The sequence below is a fragment of the Leptodactylus fuscus genome, chromosome 2 (genome assembly GCF_031893055.1).
Source record: "Leptodactylus fuscus isolate aLepFus1 chromosome 2, aLepFus1.hap2, whole genome shotgun sequence".
NCBI classification, from domain to species: domain Eukaryota; kingdom Metazoa; phylum Chordata; class Amphibia; order Anura; family Leptodactylidae; genus Leptodactylus; species Leptodactylus fuscus.
The window spans coordinates 215,700,924-215,722,582 of record NC_134266.1 but is presented as its reverse complement, the minus strand read 5'-3'; the positions used below and the strand labels follow the sequence as shown (position 1 = coordinate 215,722,582).

The 21,659-nt window shown below is 44.5% G+C and overlaps 1 protein-coding gene across 5 annotated transcripts in view; it reads left to right on the top strand.

Moving 5' to 3' along the window:
- LOC142195605 (formin-like protein 3) overlaps nucleotides 1–11,969 on the top strand; it is a 77,391-nt gene extending 65,422 nt beyond the window's left edge. For 3 of the 5 annotated variants that reach the window (XR_012715102.1, XR_012715101.1, XR_012715100.1), the window contains 15 exons: nucleotides 69–366; nucleotides 822–884; nucleotides 973–1,097; nucleotides 2,478–2,680; nucleotides 3,264–3,498; nucleotides 4,185–4,253; nucleotides 4,338–4,418; nucleotides 4,513–4,642; nucleotides 5,629–5,789; nucleotides 6,665–6,766; nucleotides 7,309–7,401; nucleotides 7,766–7,889; nucleotides 8,084–8,201; nucleotides 8,795–8,838; nucleotides 9,520–11,969. Coding sequence is in view for 2 of the 5 variants with exons in the window: in XM_075265514.1 (XP_075121615.1) it covers nucleotides 69–366; nucleotides 822–884; nucleotides 973–1,097; nucleotides 2,478–2,680; nucleotides 3,264–3,498; nucleotides 4,185–4,253; nucleotides 4,338–4,418; nucleotides 4,513–4,642; nucleotides 5,629–5,789; nucleotides 6,665–6,766; nucleotides 7,309–7,401; nucleotides 7,766–7,889; nucleotides 8,084–8,175 (1,776 nt within the window). In the remaining 3 variants the exon portion in view is untranslated. The remainder of the gene's footprint in view (nucleotides 1–68; nucleotides 367–821; nucleotides 885–972; nucleotides 1,098–2,477; nucleotides 2,681–3,263; nucleotides 3,499–4,184; nucleotides 4,254–4,337; nucleotides 4,419–4,512; nucleotides 4,643–5,628; nucleotides 5,790–6,664; nucleotides 6,767–7,308; nucleotides 7,402–7,765; nucleotides 7,890–8,083; nucleotides 8,202–8,794; nucleotides 8,839–9,519) is intronic. The other 2 variants (XM_075265514.1, XM_075265515.1) reach the window with 2 other exon arrangements.
- Nucleotides 11,970–21,659: the final 9,690 nt, after the last annotated feature.

Here is a 21,659-nt window from a genome sequence, read left to right as displayed (position 1 = left end):
CAAATTATGTACCTTATGGCACTATCACAGTCAGAATACATTTTTTTGACTGAAACCTTTTTCTTTAGGAAACCTATGAAAAAACAAGTCACCAGGTGAACACGCTAAGAAAAATCATCAAAGAAAAGGAGGAAGCAGTTCAACATCTCCGCCAGTTGGAACAAGCCAATGCTCTGCACCAACAGAAGCAGGGGTCTGCTGGCACTATGCTTGTACCTATCGGTGGTACTGGTGGAGATTTGTCATTGATTGCAGACTTCCCACCACCTCCACCACCACCACCTGCTCCTGCACCAGCTCCTGTCGCTCCGCCTCCTCCACCACCGCCGCCTCCACCTCCTCCCCCACCTCCGCCACTTATGCACAGTAAGGGGCAAATTTAAGTTAAGATCATCTTGAGAATATCACAATCACTTTTAGACACGTGCTTTTCTATAGCAAAAGGTTAGACATCAAAAATTGTCTGTCCACCTAACCTTACATAGTCTTAGTTATGACACCTATCAATTAAAAACCAACTGGCAGACGATGAACACACAGACTATCTGGAGTGGCAGCAATATATAATAAGTACTGCACTACAGACTAGCTTTTTATATGTACAGGTCTGTAAAGAACTATACTATTTATACTACTAGTATTGCCTGCAGTTTTGCTGATTGTGTCCATTCTACATAAGCCTATATGCTGGAACATCTCAATAATAGCAAAGTGTAATGGCAGCCAGTCTTTTGGGTTGTGAATGAATATTTATTTAGACATGTATACGTGATGTCATTCTGTGGATATATTAATCTGAACTATATTTAATTTCCTCCTAGAATGTCCTCCCGCACCGCCACTTCCATCCTCTTGTCCTGTCATCATCACAACTGGATTAGCTGGTAAGCCCTACAATGAGAAAGTAGAATCTTATACAACTCTTATCATCCTGACTTCTCTTTGCGACTTACCATAACATTCCCATTTCAGCCATCCGAATCAAGAAACCAATAAAAACAAAATTCCGCTTGCCTGTGTTTAACTGGACGGCTCTCAAGCCCAACCAGATCAGCGGGACAGTGTTCAGTGATCTTGATGATGAGCGCATTTTACAGGTAGAAAAAAAAAAAAATCCTATAGTATTTCTTGTTGCTGACTGTGCTGTTGTCTTTTTTGCAACAATAATTCATGTTTTTGTAAAGGACGTCTGCAACATGTAGTTACTATCTCCTTATATTGATAGGGTGTTATTAATAAGAGCAGCTCTACCCCTCCCCTCATCATGTAACCAATCTGTCTTCCCATCCCAACTATACCACCTTAATCCCTGTACTTTACTGTCCCCAAAGGTGGTAGTTTTAGTATTGGACTAATTTACTAAAGAGTAAAAAGAGTGAAGCAGATAAACGAATAAAAATGTTCTAAAATTCTGAATGCTTTTGGTGAATACCTGTGTCTGCTGCGGAAATGCAGCAAAAAAAGAATGTTGCATTTTGCAGTACCAGCAAGGCGCATGAGATTTCATTTAATCCACACAGTGCCGAAAAAAAGCTGTATGTTAATTTTAGCTGTGGAATAGTGTGGGCTAGGTGTTTTAGGCTAAGGCCCCACATTGCGGAAATGCAGCGATTTTTGTTGCAGATTTTGCTGTGGTTTTTTGAGCCAAAGTTAGAAGTGGCTTGAAAAGAAATGGAAAATATAAAGGAAGTTTTTAGATGTTTCTCTTTTGTTTTCTCCACTCCTGACTTTTGCTTAAAAAGACGCATCAAAATCTGCAACAGAAAATGCTGCGTTTCTGCAACGTGGGGCCTCAGCTTTAGTGTTCTGCATCTTTTGTATCAAGTGGTGGGTCTTTTCAGTAAAGGGACAGGGGTTGTCAAAAAGGGGATGGTTCATCACAAGTATTACACTTATTTTTCAAATGGCATCACAGACTGTAAAAACTGGTGCAGTTAAGGACTGTCTAGTCTGTGTTTGCACATCTGAGATGTATTTATTTATTTCTCGTAGGCTAAGGTCCCACGTAGTGAAATGCAGCTAAAAAAACCATGCAACGTTTTGCTGCATTTTTTTTTCTGTCTTTTTCCTTCCTTTGTCAAATTTATATGGAAAGTGTCTACAATCCTGCAGCTAGAATTAACATGCTGTGTTTTTCCAAACCCCGCATGTTTCTGAAAATGCTGCATTTCTGCTGCCTCCCCCGCTCCCCCACAATGTGTGTGTGAGATTAACCAAAATCTAATTCACTTTGCTGGTACTGTAAAAGGAACATCTTATTCTACAGCATTTCCGCAGCACCCAAAAATACTGCATTTCCATAATGTGGGGGCTTGGCCTTAGTTGTATAGTACCTACATATTCCACAGCACTTTACAGACATTGGCAGTATATTTAGTGTATCTACCCCTGTGTGTGCAAAGATTTTGACAGTCCCTATTCAGTAGGTAGTTTTCCTGGTATCAGGCTATGTTATCTACTATTCTTCTCTGTTGTAGGATCTGGATATGGATAAATTTGAAGAACTCTTCAAAACTAAAGCTCAGGGGGCTGGCATAGACCTAACCTGCTCCAAGAATAAAACTTCTCAAAAGGCTGTTAGTAAAGTGACTCTTCTAGAAGCCAACCGTGCCAAGAACTTGGCCATCACTTTGCGAAAAGCTGGGAGGTCAACGGAGGAGATCTGTAAAGCCATCCAAACGTAAGCTTCCCATTTCAATCATACTCCTACTTTACGTGTTCCCCTTACATTTTGTAATCCGCTTACATCTGTTCCATGGCTTACATGTACAACAGAAATGAAGGAAGCCTAAGACATCCCATCAATTTATATTAGGTCTCTTAAGGAACTTTGATGGTATCCATCACCTTAACACCAAGGGTAGTATGCTGCACTATTCTTGCTGGCAAATAAGGTGCCAAACAGAGTTTTAGGGATCATTCACAGTGGAAAATGAAGATGACTTGTTTTCAGTGCCCTGCTGCGATCTCTGGCTCCCATTGAAAACAATCTGGGTGGAATCTGCTGCTTATTTGGATGTGGAATCCACTCCCAAATCAACGTCAAATTCCTACATGTTAATGGCCCCTTACGATAACCAGCTGCTGGCACTAAACACCCCACTATGAGAAAATAACACACTAGCACATGTCCAGAACATACTTCTACAGCTGTTAGTTTCATGGGATTAAATATGTTATATAAGAACTTTTTTCCATTACATTTTATGTTATATATTTTTACAGATTCATAAAATAATTCATTTGGTTTCAATTCATTACAGGTTCGACTTGCGGACAATACCTGTGGATTTTGTGGAGTGTCTGGTGCGTTTCCTTCCCACAGAAGCAGAAGTTAAGTTGCTGAGACAGTACGAGAGGGAGAGGAAGCCTCTCGAGGACCTTTCTGATGAAGACCGATTTATGATGCTTTTCAGCAAAGTAGAACGTCTCTCCCAGAGAATGTCCATCATGACGTTTATGGGCAACTTCAATGAGAACCTGCAGCTGCTCACACCGGTATGAAGACTCTAGTAATAGTAGTAGTTGGAGACTATTGGGATCCTCCATCGCAGATTGTATTGTATTTGATGGGAAGAATAGTATTATATTCCTGTCAAAACCAATGAGCCACATTTTGGTACCTGAGAGAGTGCATTATAGATCAGTGTGGTCCATTGGTCACTCTTGGTGTTGGCTGGTTGTGTGTTGTGGTGTCCATTTATGAATTTGCTATATGTGTGGGTTGTCCGCTCCCACTGAGGTTCCTTCCCTTCTTCCATACTGATATTTACTTGGTATTCTATTTATTTTGTTATCTCTGGTCTACCCCCTGCTATTGCATTAATGGCATTATTTTGGCACATCTACTTTGTGTACAGGAGGGACAGAGTATATTGAGGCCCCTTCACCTCTTCTCAGTGCTTTTGGGGGATTGGCTTCTGTATTCTAGTGTTACTAACACTCTGGCTATTTGTGTATACTATATGTATTGCCCATTTTTGATCTTTGCTATTAACAGGATGCAAATGTGAACAGAGCCCGAGATCTAGATTACTGTAATGCAGTGTAAATATGGATGTGCATACAGTGTTGAATACTTTTAGCTTGTTCCATCTGCATATTCTTTACACTGGGACGAGATGTGTAGTGTTTAGAGCCTCAGTTTGTTTTATGTCCAGCTGATACATTCTCTAACGTTTCAGCAACTCAACGCAGTGATCGCAGCGTCCGCATCAGTCAAGTCCTCGCCGAAGTTGAAACAAATGCTGGAGGTGGGTGAGAGCCTTAGGATAGGGTGTAGACTGTATTAAATGCTTTGTGAGATGGTAACTCTTCTGCGTCTTGTTTCTGTGCAGATTATCCTCGCTTTAGGCAATTACATGAATAGCAGCAAAAGAGGATCTGTTTATGGCTTCAAACTCCAGAGCCTGGACTTGGTAAGATTGACATTATCACTTAAGAGCTTGTCAGCACTGAACAGGAGTCTACTGCTGGATGATATTCTGCTATGTAATAATGTGTTTGCTTTAGCTCCAAGACACAAAGTCGACTGACAGGAAAATGACCCTATTAAACTACATTGCATTGATTTGCAAGGAGAAGTATCCTGACGTGGCAACTTTCTACAATGAGCTTCACTTTGTGGAGAAGGCAGCAGCAGGTGAGGACATCGGCTTGATAATGTCGCCTCTGTAATACGAAAGAAACATTTATAACATTTTATTACATTTTTAAAATGAAATCTTCTCCTAACAATACCAGTATATTGTTCTCCATATGCCCATTACATAGCAGTGGCTGCTTTGATCTTCATGCATACTTTCTCTCTGCTGGTCCTGATCTTGCTCAAGGGCTTTTGTATAACAATTAGATCACATTTTTGTTTGCTTTCTATTATACCCATGTTGTGCAGACTATTTCGCCTCATCTCTGACAATTGCCTGAGGTATAGAGAAATCCTTTGTGGCATTCAGGCCTTGATCAGGAGGCATCTGTCCATTATAATGAGATTAAGCAAGGATCTTTTCAAGTGCTAGTATTGATGTAAGGTATATCAAAGGGTAACCTCATGTCAGGGGATCTGTTTTCTTAAAGGGAATAGATCATCCTATAATGAATTGCATATTACTTAAATCAGGTTTTTCAGGATTCTCCATATATACAATTCCAATTGTAAGACTGGCCCTACTAGAGAACACACTAGGATACAGTAGAATGACTTGCTACTTTTTTTGCTGAGTACACAGGGTAAGAGTTATTTAATTAAAGATATGGCCATAGACTTTGATGAATGTCGGCCAAAGGTGGCAAGTTCAGCAGGACCATCTAATGTATATTTAGGTGTTCCAACAATCGATGATGAGTCCATTAACTCTCATCCACTATGACCACCATAAAGCAGATGCATTCTAATGTACTGTCTATACAGACAGGAACGAAGTTTGTGCCTCTAGTTTGGCAACCCACGGGAAAGTTTAGTACTGAAAATATGAACCATTGTAAGCAGACTGTTGACACAGCTCAGTCCCCTATACAGAGCTGTGTCCCTTCTGTATCCTACTAGGTAGCTAATGGTCGTCTTTGGCAATGCAGTTTCTGTGGTGCAGTTGTGAAGTTACTGGACGTAATTCTGTTTTATATTTGCAGTGTCTCTAGAAAATGTTCTATTGGATGTCAGGGAGCTGGGGAAGGGAATGGACCTGATCCGCAAAGAGAGCAGCCACCATGATAACAGTGTTCTGAAGAATTTTGTGAGCACAAATGAAGGGAAACTAGACAAGCTTCAGAAAGATGCTAGGACAGCGGAGGTAAGCAAATTGCAGAAAGGTAGCAATGCTTGTCATGTATTTACTTGTGTGGAATAATGTGGGTCATATGTAATGAATGTGTAACTGAAAATAGTGGTATAAAGCTGGCCATAAGCCTTCAGTAGCTGTCAGCAGAACACATACTCAATTGACGTCTGTTCCTCCTGACTCCCCAGTACACATGTATTCACGGTTTGGCCAAGCATGCGTGTTTTCAATGGGGAGAAGTCAGTAATCTGTTGTCAGAAACCTCTGAGGGCAAAGGGTTGGATCGTTTTATATATCTCAAGTATGACCCGCTTAATAACCATCTTTGCCATAGACAGTGGAGCAAAGTTAGAGTTGTATCTGCTTCTTCTAGCTAAACTATTAGTAGATGTGGATGCCCATAGCTGTCCATATTTCTGCTTGATTTGCTTTCTCCTAGTTTTTTCTTATGGAGGTCCTGACACCCAGTGTACTGGATCCATCCATAGTTATAACTGTACTGTGGGAATTGCAAGAGAATATTTTTTACATAGTTGTCTACCATTGTCTTTCAAGTAAATACCTCTGTCCGTTGTACCAACAATTGACCTCCAAGTATTGTATCTGACTGTAGTTCCCCCAGAATGTCGTATTGTCTCAGGCTATTGCCTAGTGGTGTTAGTCTTGCTTGTTACTGTTTTTTTTTTTTCAACTGTGTATTGTTTTTCTCCATCAGCTGTTTTTTCCTGCTTTATTGGCCTGTTCTGTCTGGGTATTTATAGCAATCCATCCCACTGTGATCCCCCTCCCACCCTTCCCTCCTCTCTGCCTGCAGGAAACGTATTCTGGAGAAGTTCTGTGCACTCTTACAACAGTATCTCCAGATCTCTTCTTTTTCTCCTCTGCAGGAAGCGTACGCAGCTGTGGTGCATTACTTTGGAGAAAATCCAAAGACAACGCCGCCCTCTGTTTTCTTTCCAGTGTTCGCCAGATTCATCAAATCCTATAAGGTACAGAAATTAACCTTGTGTCATAGAGCAGTGTGCAAGCCTGTTGGATGCTGCAGAACCACCTGTGTGTTTAATGCGTGTCCTCAAACCCCAGAAGAAAGGCTCTTTCCTGTGATTGTTCCAGCAGGAAAAGGTCCTTGGGGTGTGGTCACCTGAACAGTAACTGCGGAACAGCTTTGTCCAGTGTGTGGGACGGCATTCAGAATAGACTCAAGTACAAGTAGGAGCATACACTGGTCCATTGATAATTCCACTCCAGAGTGAGTGTACCTAACAAATCTCAGATCTCAGACTTCACTTTACATACAGTGCCTACTGACACAATAAACTGACTTGTTCCAGGCACTGGACTTTACTGTCTCCGCTCATAAGTTACTTTTAGTTTTGGCAGGTTTGTTGTAGATTTTCTTGTGGAATAAATTTGTGATTGCTGTGGATTTTAACCACATGTAACACATGGGTTTTGTCACATATGGAAAAGATCAGGATGAGGGCCGTATGAGGTGTTTGTTGGAATAACAATATGCACTATTTTCAAATAGGATGCTGAGCAAGAGAATGAGATGCGGAAGAAGCAGGAGGAGGTACTAAGAGAAAAGTTACTAGCTCAGGAGGCAAAGAAGATGGATCCTAAGGTATGTAATAGAAGATACTGTCCGGGGCTGAATTCACATCTGTATTTGGAGCCTTCAGCACAGAGTCGAGCAGAAATTCTGGACAAGAAAGTCCTGGGAGCCCGACTTTTTTCTCCAGCAATTCTATGACAATATAACGGGCACCTTACCCAACCCTGTATAGTCAATGGGGTCCCTGGGGTTTCATTGCTGTCCATCATTCAACAGACTGTTTTTTCATTCTTCTGGTCTTGTGATGGACCAGAAGAATGGAGAAAACATGACAGATGTGAACGTAGCCTTATCAATTTACATGCATACGGCATACTTGTAATGTTCTATATATCCAGGGGTCAATTCAAAGCATCTTTACTTCCTCCTTCAGTCTCCAATGCAAAAAAATAAGCGTCAACAACAAGATTTGATAGCAGAGCTGAGGAGGCGGCAGGCCAAGGACCATCGCCCTGTGTATGAAGGCAAAGATGGAACCATTGAGGATATAATCACAGGTGGGTTTCTTTTACGTGTGGAATAATGCAGATTTTTTTCTACAGCAAACTCAGACACCCCATGGAGTTATTTCCAGTTTGCAGGTTCTGCACTCCTGGGGATGTCTGCTCCTTATGATGAGGCTTGAGATTTGATATTATTTGACCATTTATGTATATCTCTCTGTCTCCCCAACCCACATTGATGGCTGCAGTCCTGAAGAGTGTCCCCTTCACAGCCAGAACAGCCAAGAGAGGCTCTCGGTTCTTCTGTGATACATCCCTTTTTGAGGATTCAAACTGTTAAGTCCAGTGCCTTTAAAAAATAAAAAAGTATGTAAAGGTACCTCCACTCTCTTTATGCATGCATTGTCACCTCCTTTGTTCAGCCATGGATGGCGCTCTTGGACAACGCTGGAATGCATGCCCAGGCTCTATGCTTTAACCTTGTAGTCACTTTACTAATAATCTGCAATGCACCTGACTGCATGTTCTTTTCATGCCTGGACACCTATGAGAACACGCAATGCTCTGTGGCCGTGTTATATATGTAATCTTCTCTGGATATGTTACATATATACTTACCTTTTATTCCCTCTGAAATATGAAGCACAATAAGGCAGTGGGAAGATATTTCTTTTATTGTTACTCTTCCACTCCATGATATACATGGTGCGTATTAAGAATACAGTCTTTCTAGACTTGTTGGGCACAATAAGTGTAGACTTGAAAGCCCTGGAGTATGTGACCCGGCTCTCCTCCCTGTTGTGCTTCTACGGGCTGTTACCTGGTATGTTGGCAATAATGGATGACAACTCTGCACGCTGAATTCTTCATGACCTCATGGTGTCCTCCTTACTACTTATCCCAGGATAGTTTGTTCTTGAGTATACATATATACATACATGTTTTATTTTATCTCTCAGATTAGCCCCAGGAAGATCCTGTTCTATCCCTCCTATTGCAGAGGGTAAGAAACTGTCCCGAAACAGCTGTATGTGCATCAGCTACTGCAGGCTATGCTGCTTCTGCTTGAGGAGAGGGCTGACTTATGTCATGGGACTCTGACTATTGCACCTTGCACAGAGGTGCCACTTACTGGTTTAATAAAGGGTTGGACTAGGACATATTGCTGCATCTTACCGTACATTTCTATGCCACCCAGGGCACACCACTGACACAGAAACAGGTGTAGCATGGTACATGGTTTTATACCGATGGTCCTTAATTTAAAGAACAAGAAGATAACCCTACTACATGGAAGACTTGTCTGACTAGTCAGCTTCTGTGCTTTTCAGACTGCAGCACATACAGTAACACATGGATTGAGGCTGTCTATTAGCAATATATCTATGTTCACACCGTTACCAAACACCTCTGAAGCTGCTGAATGGGAATATATTGCAGGACTAACTCGCTGGCTTTGCAGAAATTGTTAGAACTAATGCCCCAGTATATATACCCGTCCCAAGAGGACACTGGGTATAAGGTCAGTATATGACTAGGAAGGAGATTTCCCTCCCCCTTAACACACTTTTAAACATATTTCAGAAAATTTGATAACCGCCACTAACTGCTAACGCCAGTCTGCTTTCCTCCATCCTCGAAAGCCTCTTCTTTATCTCATCAGCTCTTACTTTCCATCTTTCAGACCTCCGCAACCAACCCTTCAGAAGAGCAGACGCGGTCCTCCGGAACGCCTGGCGACGGATCTAGCACTTCCAGTTTCAGACGTCGTGCTGGGCTGCGCTGTCTATTGCCCCCGAGGTGATAGAGCGATAGAACTTAGCAGGTGACTCTGCGCTCCTCCCTCCACTCCACATTGTAAGGGAAATGAAGAAGCCGGGACACTTTACAGAGGAGAAAAGTGCCTTATTGCTACAGTATTATAGAACTATTTTTCTTTTACTATTTATATATTTTTTAATGTTTTACTGTTAAAAATGTAAATATTTTGTAATATTCTCTGCTGAACTGTACTGGCTGCTGCAGGCAATAACTGTTACAAAGAAGTGCCTTGTAAGTGCTAAAAAGTCTGCAGGTGGATAGTCTGAACACTAAAGTGATGCCGCCACTCAGGCATTGTCACGTGGTAGGGTTGGCACGGTCATTGGTTTACCTTTAATGGCTGTGATGAGGTCAGTGGAATTAGATTCACATTACCCTACACATTGGTAATGGTTATTGGGGATGGTGAAAAGTAGAGAATTTGCCAAGATAGCTCCAGAAAGTTGTGAGGTGACCTATCAAGTGTTCGCGTGGATTGTAGGTAGGTGTAGAAATTCACATGAAGATCTAAAGGGAATGGTAAGTAGGCAGTGGTGAGGACATTCATGCCATTCCTTCTGTTTCTGCCTTACTGTAGAGCCAGGTATACATGGCAGAGGGCCTGTGAATGTTTATATGAGCTTTTTATGTCCTCCCGTACTATCGGCATATCTATGAAAGATATCCAACTTACTATGACTTTGTGGCATTGGTTTTCATAGCCCGTCAAGTTCTGTATAAGGAAATTTGACAGCCTCCTTTCTGATATTACAGCTTCTCTCCCATCTGTAAGAGAATATGTGCCTGACTTTTAAGAACTACAACCATCTGCAATCCATCCTGCCATTGTTAATGTATCTCTCTTCTGTCGGCACTGGCACTTGGGGAGACAATACTTGGCACGCTTCTGCTCCTGGGCATGATAAAGCAGTGCCGACAGGGTTTAGTACATTGGATATCTATCCTTTAAATCCACTATGCACAGACCTTACACAGTCAGTCTGCGCACATTTTTATTATTATATATCAAAATCTATATATATGTATGTATTTTAGCTATAGCTGAACTGAGTATCTAGCAGTGCTGTCCCATTCCTACCCATACATACTTCACAGTGAAGTTTTTTCTTTATATTTTGGTAGGTTTGGGATTTGGGTATTATGATTTGATGTGCTACCCTACATCTATGTCTAGGGGGCATTAGCGTGCCCTGTTTTTAATTTTGGTAAAGATAATTTATTTCTAAATTGTCCAGATCTGGAGCTTTATATGTACAGTCTTAGAAGAGAATCTGATGTGTAATTGCCTGGAGCTTTCCTTGGACAACAGGCAGTCGGTGACACTACTTGCCAAAGTCTCGGTTCACAAGAAGAATTGTATTTTTTAATATAGCGCTAAGCAAGAGGTATTTTAATAGATGAGGAAAAACGGGGCCACAACTTTTAAAGTGACACATTTTGCTTTTTAAGAGAGTTATGAGCCGCATGTTATGGGGAAGTACTGTAGTGTTGTATATGGGCCAAAGCCAAGTAGAGACTCTGGACTTACTGTTCATGTCCTGGATCTCAGAGACATTCCATGTTTGTGTCATGTCACCAGTAGGGGGCGTGCTGTCATACTAAATGGGCTTTCACTGTGTTAGTCGCTTTATCTAGTTATGTTCTGTCGTGCTTTTAGCAGGTATGTCATACATGTTAAGGTATATGATGTGACGGAGCATCACGTGGAAATGTTTCCGGCTCACTTATACTTGTGTATCCAACACCCAGAAGGTGACCTTAGGGACCAAACCCAGCTGACTGGATGCAGACAGAGCTATTCACGTAGACCTGCACCTTATGCTCTAGCTAGACAATCTACTATGGCCATATCAGAGATTTCTCCCTACATACTGTGTTATCATAAGCTATTTGCAATTGGTTTTCTAAAACATTTTAATATACTGTTTCAGAACTTGGCCTGGTCTCTGTGGACAGATCTGTGTCCCAGAAACGATTGCTGTGACAGCTGTAACTCACTAGGATGTGGCCAAGCCATAGAGGCCAGCAGCAAACTATTCTTCTTACTCATTCCATGGTATTATACTGTAACTGTTGTGCATGTGAAATACATTCCCAGCCTCCTCCATTGCTGTAGCCGGTGGCCATGTGGCTATGGAGAGGCTCCAGTGCCTTTTCTCAGTGTATTAATCTTGTACAGTATGTTAGATGCCAATACTTGTTTGTTACAGGTCATTTTTTTCCGTTTACTTATGGTCAGATTTCAGGAAAGTATTTAGCGCTCTCTTATGTTATTGTGTTTTATTTTGTTGACAATAAATGTGCAGAGCCCTATTGTGAGTGTTTGTGTCCCTCCAGCTATGTGTGTCTTTATTACCACCATTATCATAGCCACAAATATTCAGTTCTGGTCACAAGAGTCTAGTGGACAGTGACTGACAGCTACCTCTGTATGCACACTTACTTACAATGAGACCGCCCACTGGACTCCCAATAACAGAATGAGCAGAAATCTCTTCCTGTAAATCAGATGACTTTAGTCCACATGTGACAATACTGGCATGTGCTGCACAGCAAAATATGCTTGAGGTACCATTATAACAGCAAATGAACATGTCTGATATTTGTCTGCTCTTTCCTGTTCTACACAAGCCATTGTTACCGTACTTTGTTTTCCTATCCAAATCTCCTGCTGTTGCTGAAGGACCAGTTACAGTTTGCTGACCTATACTGCTCTCTGGTGGCCAACCACTAAAATGCAACTGGAAACTCTGGGGGAATTTATCACCTCATAAACGCCAGTTTTCTGTTTTATATGGGTGATAATGTATCTTTGGCTCCTGGCACTATCATGCACCAAAGATGTGCCATATCCCCCATTCTGCACCTCATTCACTATTTTCTGCACATATGTGCAAGCCAGGAACTCCCCAGTCAGACGTACTTATCATAAGTCACACCATAAAACTATTTGGCACATGGGCTCTTGATAATTCAGATGTGCCTTGTACCAGTCAGGGCCTTAAGACTGGCGTACAAGACTATATAGACATATTTATCAAGGGGGTCTGGTACGATCCTTTGTTGAATTTTTAACAGGAAGAAAAGAGCTTACATCTAGCAATACTTTTGTAGTCAAAACAACGCTATTGTCCATCAAGCGAGACCCAATGCTTCTATTTTATCAATTCCAGCAGCATCGATGATGGAGATGTGTACTGAGCCTTACAGAATGCATATTGTAACATTGCTTATATATCAGCCATTAACCATCATATTGGTTATTAGTGCTTGTGCACTTTCCTGAACCAGCATGAAGAACAGATAAGACTATATAGAACTTTTTTCATATGTTAGAACACCAGGACAAAACTATCATTAGTTTGTAAATATACTTTTATTATTTTTGCTATTTCTATTTTATCTACAGTAGACAGATGGAAACTTGGCCAAATAGAACTTTGAATTATACACTTTGTGAAACTTTTGGCCATGTAACATTAAAATTGTAAATATCAAGGTGCTAGTTAGATCCAGCAATTCATATAGATATACAAAAATATAGTAGGTATGGATCTCTGCTGTTTGTGTTGTAATTGCGGCACCCTGCGGATTGCAGCATGACCACATTCACAGTCATTAGGTGCAATGTAATAGTGTGACATCGCGCTCTTATGTCACATGAACACCAGTTTCTGTACTGGCCTAGTCTAAATGATATTCAGACAGGGCTTATAGAAGGAACTGCAGCTGTGAACTACTTAGATGCCGCAGTCAATCACGACTGTGGCATCTAATCTGTTGTGGTGCATCGGCATTACCATATAGGATTCAATTCCCTCCTCCCAACAACAATGCTGCCATGACAGATCATTGGCTATCAAAGGCTCCCAGGCCTGTTATCAAAGAAATAAAACAAAAAAATAGCACCGAGCTGCTCATAGTGTAATACTGTTAACCAACAGTGCCAATGAATTAAACTAGGGAGAGCTCTGACCGTAGTGAGTTGTGAAGAATTCACAACTACTATAACCGGATTAGAACCAATTGACAGAGGGTTCCTCTGAGTGGTATACAGCTGCAGAATCTGTGCCACCAGTAGGTGGCCGTAGGTGAGCCAGGAGGACATCCCATATCGGTCCTTCAGGCCTGTCGTCAGTGATCTTCTTTTATACCCAGTGAAAAGCAGAGTGTAATAGAATTGTGGTTTTCTTATGATATACTGCAATACACAAGATCAAATCCCCTATAGGGGGACTAAAAATAAAAGGTTTTTTATTTTAAATAAGTAAATAAAATAAGAAATTTTGGCAACGCAAAGAAAGCTTTTTTTTTTTTTTTTTTCGGAAAGTGCATTATAATGTAAAAACTATATAAATGTGGTATTGCTGTACTTGCTCTGACCTGTAAAATATAGTTAAGCTCCCTTTTTAATTTACACTAAATAATGCCGTAAAAACAAAACCTGTAACATAACGGCACAACTGAATTGTTTTCCCAGTTCCACCCTCTTTAGAATAATGACCTGGCTTCATTACAGTGTATGGAATATTAAATGGTGCCAATAGGAAGTCCAATTTATCCAGCATGTGGCACATGAACAGAAAAATATAAATGCAGGGGCAACATGGTGGCTCAGTGGTTAGCACTGCAGCCTTGCAGCGCTGGAGTCCTGGATTCGAATCCCACCAGGAACAACATCTGCAAGGAGTTTGTATGTTCTCCCCGTGTTTTTGTGGATTTCCTCCCATTCTACAAAAGACATACTGATAGGAAAAAAAAAAAAGAAATGTACATTGTGATCCCTATATGGGGCTCACAATCTGCATTAAAAAAAATGCTAAGGCTTTTGGTAGGGTGGAGGGGAAAAAAACAGAAAACTTGAAAATTTGCTTTGGCAGGAAAGGATTAAAAAATTTGTCTAAACACATCATGAACTTGTAGTCCATTTCTTTGATGCAATTTTGTTCATGAATTTTGGTGTATTTTATTAGTATATGCTCACCAATGTATCAGACACAGAAGATGCCAAGTACTGCTTCTATCCAGACTGTCACTTCTTCCACCACACGTGAATGAAGCTTCAGGTTTGATGGAGCGATCACTGGGTACGTTCACATGTAGGTAGAATGGTATATTCTCACTGAGTTTTTTGTAGGCAGATTTTTGAAGTGGAACCCGCTGGCGTTTTTCTGCCTTCCATTAATTTCAAGGGGCTTTGCAAGGCGGAATCTGCCTGAAGATAGATCATGGGTTTTTTCCTCTAGTTGAAAAAATGACCTATAGGAAAAAATCTGCCTGGCTCCAAATAAAATGAATGGAAAAGCTGGAAGACATATATATATATTTATTTATTTTTGAGTCCTTGAGATTTTTACCTTGAAAATCCACCTACAAAAAAACCTCTAAGGCTACTTTCACACTTGTCAGTATTTTGTAATATTATTTGTATGCCAAACCAGGAGTGAAAGTGGAACTAAAAACTGCAATGAAACACTTCATAAGGCTTTTCACTCACTCCTAGTTTTGGCTTAGAAATACTGACTAAGGCCGGGGCCCCACGGATCGGAAATGCCATGAGTTGCCCGTGGCAGAAACGCCATGGGAGAAATCGTGGCGTTTTACAGTAACTGCAAAGCGGATGGTGTTCTTGTGAATCCCATGCCCACTTTGTGGTAAAAACTGCGGTGTGGACACGATGCAATTTCTAAAACTGGCCTTATTTTGGAAATCGCAGCATGTCAATAATATCTACGGACATGCCGATGGTTTCCCCATAGATATGATTGAAACAAAGTCTGCAGAGGAAAACCCTGTGGCCTTTCAGTTTGAAGTGCTGCGGGAAGAACTGCAATGTGTTGCCGCCACGTTTTTTTCCTGCAGCGCTTTATAGCTGTGGGTTGTCCTGTTGGGCCTGAGCCTAAAGCACTGTCTAGCGGCCTAAGGCTATGCTTATTATAGAACAGGTTAATTCTCAAAATATTTTACTTTAAGAAAGACTAAAATAGCAAAACTTGACACCTGCCTTAGGCCTCATTTACACTTCAGCATTTTACCTCTGCTTTCTTGTCCAAGCCAAGATCACAAGTGGTCTCCTGTGTATTTTGTGTGTTTAGGATACACTCTTGGTGATATAATGCTAAAGTATGGATGAGGCCTTAGGGTGACTATAATTTTCGGTTCAGGACAGGTATCCGTAAAATGCTGAAACTTAGGGAAATGACGATCAGAACATTAAAAGGAGTATTAAAAACCTAATAAAGAGTAACCTGTGCTGTGTGCATCTATCCACCCGCTATGTCAGTGTCCCTTTGCCAAAAGGACTTTCAGATTCTCCCATCTATTCTGAACTATACAAATGCTGCCCACTAGTCCTGAAAACTGAGCACTACTAAAGAAAGATTATGAATGATAATCTGTTTTCCCTTAGCCCAAACAGCAGCACAACTGGGGTATTCCTGCCCCTAAAGAGCTGTTAGGACAGGTGGAATTTTTAATTACCTAACAGCTTTTGACCCCTATAAGAGGCCGGAAGACATGCTCCTCCCTTGTGTTAGTAACAAGTATGATATACAGAGAGCAATTTATGCCAAGAGCTACACACACATACACAAAATCTGTACAATAGCACCTCTTAGGGAGGGAGCCTTGTGCTGCTGTTTGGGCTAAGGGAAAACAGATTTCCCCCTACGCCCAACAGCAGCACAACTGGGGATTTAGCAAGTATTATCTCCCCTAGGGCGGGACCTCCTGGCAGGCTGATGCCAAGACGGAGTGCCCAAATGCTGTAGCATCGGCCGTACGCCAGTCCAATCTGTAGTGTTTGGCAAAAGTCAGCTGTGAGCTCCAAGAGGCTGCAGCACATATCTGCTCTAGAGAGAGGAACCGTGTTTCTGCCCATGATGTCGCCCCTGATCGGGTGGCATGGGCTCGTAGGAAATCTGGAACAGGAAGATTCTGAGCCCGTAGGGAACAGCTGATAGCTTCTCTGATCCATCTAGACAGGGTTACCTTTGATGCTTTAGCGCCTCTATTGTGGCCAAACACATTAACCAGAAGATTCTCTGATCTTCGGAACGGTGCTGTACGATCCAGGTAGATACGTAGTGCTCTTACCAGATCCAGTGTGTGTAGCTTCTCCTCCTACTCAGTAGCAGGGGAGGGAAAGAAACCCGGTAGGGTGATCACTTGATTGGTGTTCTGAAGTGTGGGTACCTTCGGCAAGAATCCTTGGACGAACCTTAGCTGTACTCTGTCAGGAAAGAAAGTTATGAAAGGTTCGGAGGCTGCTAGAGCCTGCAATTCGCCAACCCTCTTGGCGGAGGTTATTGCCAACAGAAAGGTCACTTTAAATGACAGGTACTTCCAGTCCACTTCAGATAATGGTTCGAAGGGGGGCGCACATAGCCCTTGTAGAACCGCGGCCAGGTCCCACCTGGGGACAGGGGGCCGTACCTGGGGGCGGAGCCTGGCAGCCCCCCTAAGGAACTGTTTGACAAGAGGATCTTGTGATAACCGTATCTCCAGGAGAGCAGATAGAGCTGACACTTGAACCTTGAGGGTGGCAGGTGCTAGTCCTCTCTCCAAGCCGTTCTGTAAGAACTCTAGGACTGCATCTCTGTCTGGATCGCGGTGGCTGCCTGTACACCAATCTCGGAATATCCGGGCAATCCTTTGGTAGCTCTGATTGGTTGCCTCTGCTCTTGAATGGGCTAAGGTACTTAGCACTCCCTGGGACAATCCTCTGTCTGCGCGTATGGCGCGGTTAGCCTCCAGGCAGTGAGGTTGAATTTGTCTAGGCCCAGGTAAGGCCGACTGTTCAGTGACACCAGGTTCCTGACTGGTGGAAGCCTCCAGTAGTTCCCCCGACTCATAAGGATAAGGTCGGTGAACCATGCCCTTTTTGGCCAGAACGGCATGATCACTATTGCCGAAGTCTGGTCCTGCCTGAGTTTCGCCAATACCTTCGGTATCATCGGGATGGGAGGGAACACGTATGCCAGTTCGAACCTCCATGGTATTGACAGGGCATCCACAGCCAAAGGGTTGTCTTCCCGGTACAGGGAGCAAAACCTTTCTACTTTGGCATTGTGTTGGGTGGCCATCAGATCCACCTCGGGGAGACCCCACCTCCTGGTCAGGTAGTGGAAGATGTCCTGATTCAGGGACCATTCGCCTGCGGTCGGCCGGCCTCTGCTGAGTTGATCCGCTAGGATGTTCAGGCGGCCCTGGATATGTACCGCGGCCAGCTGGGAGAGGTTTCGTTCTGCCCAGGAGAAGATCAGGTTGGTGACTTGCATGAGCGAGGGGGACCTGGTTCCTCCCTGCTTGTTGATATAGTGGACTGTCGTCAGACTGTCTGATCTTACTTTGACCACTTTCCCACGTAGAAGTGGTGCAAATGACAGAAGGGCTCGATGAACTGCGGTAAGCTCTCGCCAGTTGGATGAGTGCGTCCTCTCCCGCTGATTCCATGTACCTTGAACCGGGGTCTCCCCCAGATGAGCTGCCCAGCCTGTGAGGGAGGCATCTGTAGTCAACAGGGTCCAGGTGGGCTGGACCGAGGACTTCCCATCTCGCAGATGGGTCCACCAGGGCAAGGTTTGCCGGGTGCTGATGGTTAACTGGATTGGCTTCTGTAAACCTGAAGGTCTGTGATTCCAGACTCTCAAGATCTCGTTCTGTAGAGGGCGCATATGCCATAGGGCCCAAGGAACTGCATCTAGGGCAGCGGACATCAATCCAAGGACATTCATAGCCGTCCTGATGGTGACCTTTCGTGTGGAAGACAAATGATGTGCCGCCCGAGCAATTTTCCTTTTGTGAGAAGAGGGTAGAGAGACCGTCATGTTGAGAGAGTCTAGAATAAGTCCCAGGAACTGAACTCGTGTTGATGGCACCATCACTGACTTCTGCCAGTTTACCAGCCACCCCAGCTTGTCTAGTAGAGCTACGACGGTCTGCACCTGCGTGGTAAGAACCTCCTTTGAATGAGCCTTCAGAAGCCAGTCGTCCAGGTACGGGACTATGAATATGCCTTGAAGGCGCAGGGCGGCAGCGACCGGAGCTATAACCTTTGTGAAGGTGTGAGGGGCGGAGGATACGCCAAACGGGAGGGCTGCGAACTGGAAGTGCGCCTCTTTCCCCTGTATGTCTACGGCAATCCTTAGGAACTTTCGGTGTGCCAGAAAGATGGGTACGTGGAGGTAGGCGTCCTTCAGGTCCAGAGTGACGAAGTGATCTCCAGGGTGCATGAAAGGTAGTACTGACCTTATGGTTTCCATGTGAAACCGCATCCTGCGGATGAAGTGATTCAGATACCTGAGATCGATGATCATACGCCACTCGCCTGATGACTTGGGGACCAGGAAGACTGGAGAGTAGACGCCTGTGCCTTGCTCTGCGCGAGGAACCACCTCTAGCGCGGCCTTGTCCACATACTCCTGAATCAATCTCTCCAGATGAAGTTGTTTGGGGCCCTGAAGAGGGCGGGTTTTTACCATCTTCTATGGCGGCTGGGAAACAAAATTAATTTTATAGCCTTCCTGGATCGTCTGGATGACCCAGGGGTCCCGAATATTCTGCCGCCAGGCCTCCACATAGTGGAAAAGACGACCGCCCACCCCAGGGGAGGGTAGGGAGGGGGGGTGTACTGAGAGGGAATTAGAAGGGGGCATTCTTACGGCCACGAGATGAGCCCCGACCTCTTCCTCTCCCGGATCGCCGCTGGCCTCTGGTGCCTCTCCGGGTGCCTCTTCCTCGAAAGGAGGTACTCCGACCTTCAAGGGGCTGTGGCAGGTTCTTGCCCTTGGAGTCGGCCCAGCCTTCCATGATGTGGTCGAGCTCCCTTCCGAACAGCCGTCCGGGCTCAAAGGGGAGACCACAGAGGCTATTTTTGGAAGTAAGGTCAGCCTTCCAGGGCTTCAGCCACAGTAGCCAGTGCCATGGATCTAGCCGCCAGACGGGTCTGAAAATGGGTAGCCTCTGTCAGGTGATCCACCAACAGCGTGATGTCGGACACTGCTGTGAGGAGATCATCACGATCCACGCCGGAATCGATGTCCTTGGCCAGGGATGACAGTTCTGCGCGTAAGCCAGTTGCTACCTCATTTGCGACCATGCCCAAAGAGGCCTGGGCAGAGGCGGACGAATATACACGCCTCAAAGATCCTTCGACTCGGCGATCCATGGGGTCCCTGAGGCCCGAGCCGTCCTCTGATGGAAGGATGGAGCACCTTGATAACTTGGCCACGGCGACGTCCACCTTTGGTGGGGGACCCCACGCCTTTAGTTGACTTTCAGAGACGGGAAAAAGTGCCTTGAAGCGTGTGGATGGCGCAAAGGATCTCTCCGGGTGCCTCCATTCGCCCTCCATCAGGCGGAGCATCTCCGAAGAGGGCCTGAAGGTACGAGACCTACGGCTAGAGCCTTCCCCGCCTTCCCGGTCTCTGATTCTTAGGGTCTTGAATACTCTGGACATTTTGTCCAGGGGAAAAATCTCCTTCTCCTCCTCCGTACTAGAAGACGACTCCACATCCCTGAGGCGCAGCTTTTCCAGAGGCGGCAGGGACAATTCACAATCCAGCCGTGGCCTCTTGGCCAGGGAGACGGCTTCCATCCTTTTCATGGAGTCCTGGACGTACCCCTTCACCCAGGAAACCATCTCTCGCATGGGAGTTGTTTCAACAGAGGGGGCTCTGCACCCCTGACAGAACCGATATTGGGAGTCATCAGGCAGCGGCACTCTACAAGAAGCGCACGCCAGATGCTTCCTTTTGGAAGCAGACTTCCTTCTAGGAGAAACAGTGGAGGAAGAAGAAGACATTCTGAGGAGGAAGAAAAGGATAGACTAACTACTTACTGCCCCCAGGGATGCAACTCCCCAACCTCCCCCCCGGCCATGTCCACCAAATCTTAGTCAATGAAGACAGCTCTCCAGCAATAAAATGACCAGGGAGCTTCACCAACTGATGTGCTTGCAACCGGAGCGACAAGCACTAACTGAAGCTCTAGGGGGACTTAAATAGGCCAGGGGGCGGGGTTTTGCCCGGAGCCCCGCCCAGAGGGCAGGGGCTACAACGGAGCCAGAATCTCCACGAGAAAAGGGGAGGGGGGGGAAGACAGGGGGGAGGGGGGGATCCGACTCAGGTATGGTCCCAAGGACCGGGGGACCGGGGGACCGGGGGACACCCCCCCCCCCCCCCGAACTACCACGGCAATGCTCGTGTCTAGGGGTTATTCTCTTTCTGGCCGCTGCGAGACCTGCGCGGCGGACCCTGCTAGACGGCGGACCCGAGGAACCTGAGAAAGGTTCCTAGGTCTAGCTTTCCTATACCCGGGGAAAACCCCGACCCGGCGCGCCAGCCAGACAGGAGCGCGCACGAGCCGGCAGGGTCCCCGCCGGGAGAAGAGGACCCCTGCTGAAAAAAGAAGAGGATGTCCAAGAAAAAGATCTTCCGCTGTCAGGTACGGATGGGGGAGAGTAGTGGACCCCTATAGGAGGTCAGAACACCTGCTCCCCCCCTGACCACCTGTCCTGTCTCACAGGACAGAAAAAAACACAAGGGAGGAGCATGTCTTCCGGCCTTTTATAGGGGTCAAAAGCTGTTAGGTAATTAAAAATTCCACCTGTCCTAACAGCTCATTAGGGGCAGGAATACCCCAGTTGTGCTGCTGTTGGGCGTAGGGGGAAAGGTATATTATCAGCATTTGTGTGATACTGCGGGATTGGAACATGTGGCTGTTCCTGGACTTGTTACTGAAGTATCTAGCAATGGTCACAGTCAGCTGAGGACCCCTGGGCAGGAACAGTATACGGTGCCACAACTAAGCTGCGGCACTGTATATTGGTGTGGTGGACGACAATCGCCGCTGCTCAGTGTCTGGCATGGAAATAACTACTCTATTCTCTCAAGAATAATATCATTTTCTGCTTTACTACACAATGCATCAACTTTGCACACAGATGAAAAGGTGGAGAATATAACATATTGTTGCACGCCACAAAAACACTGCAAAGAAGGT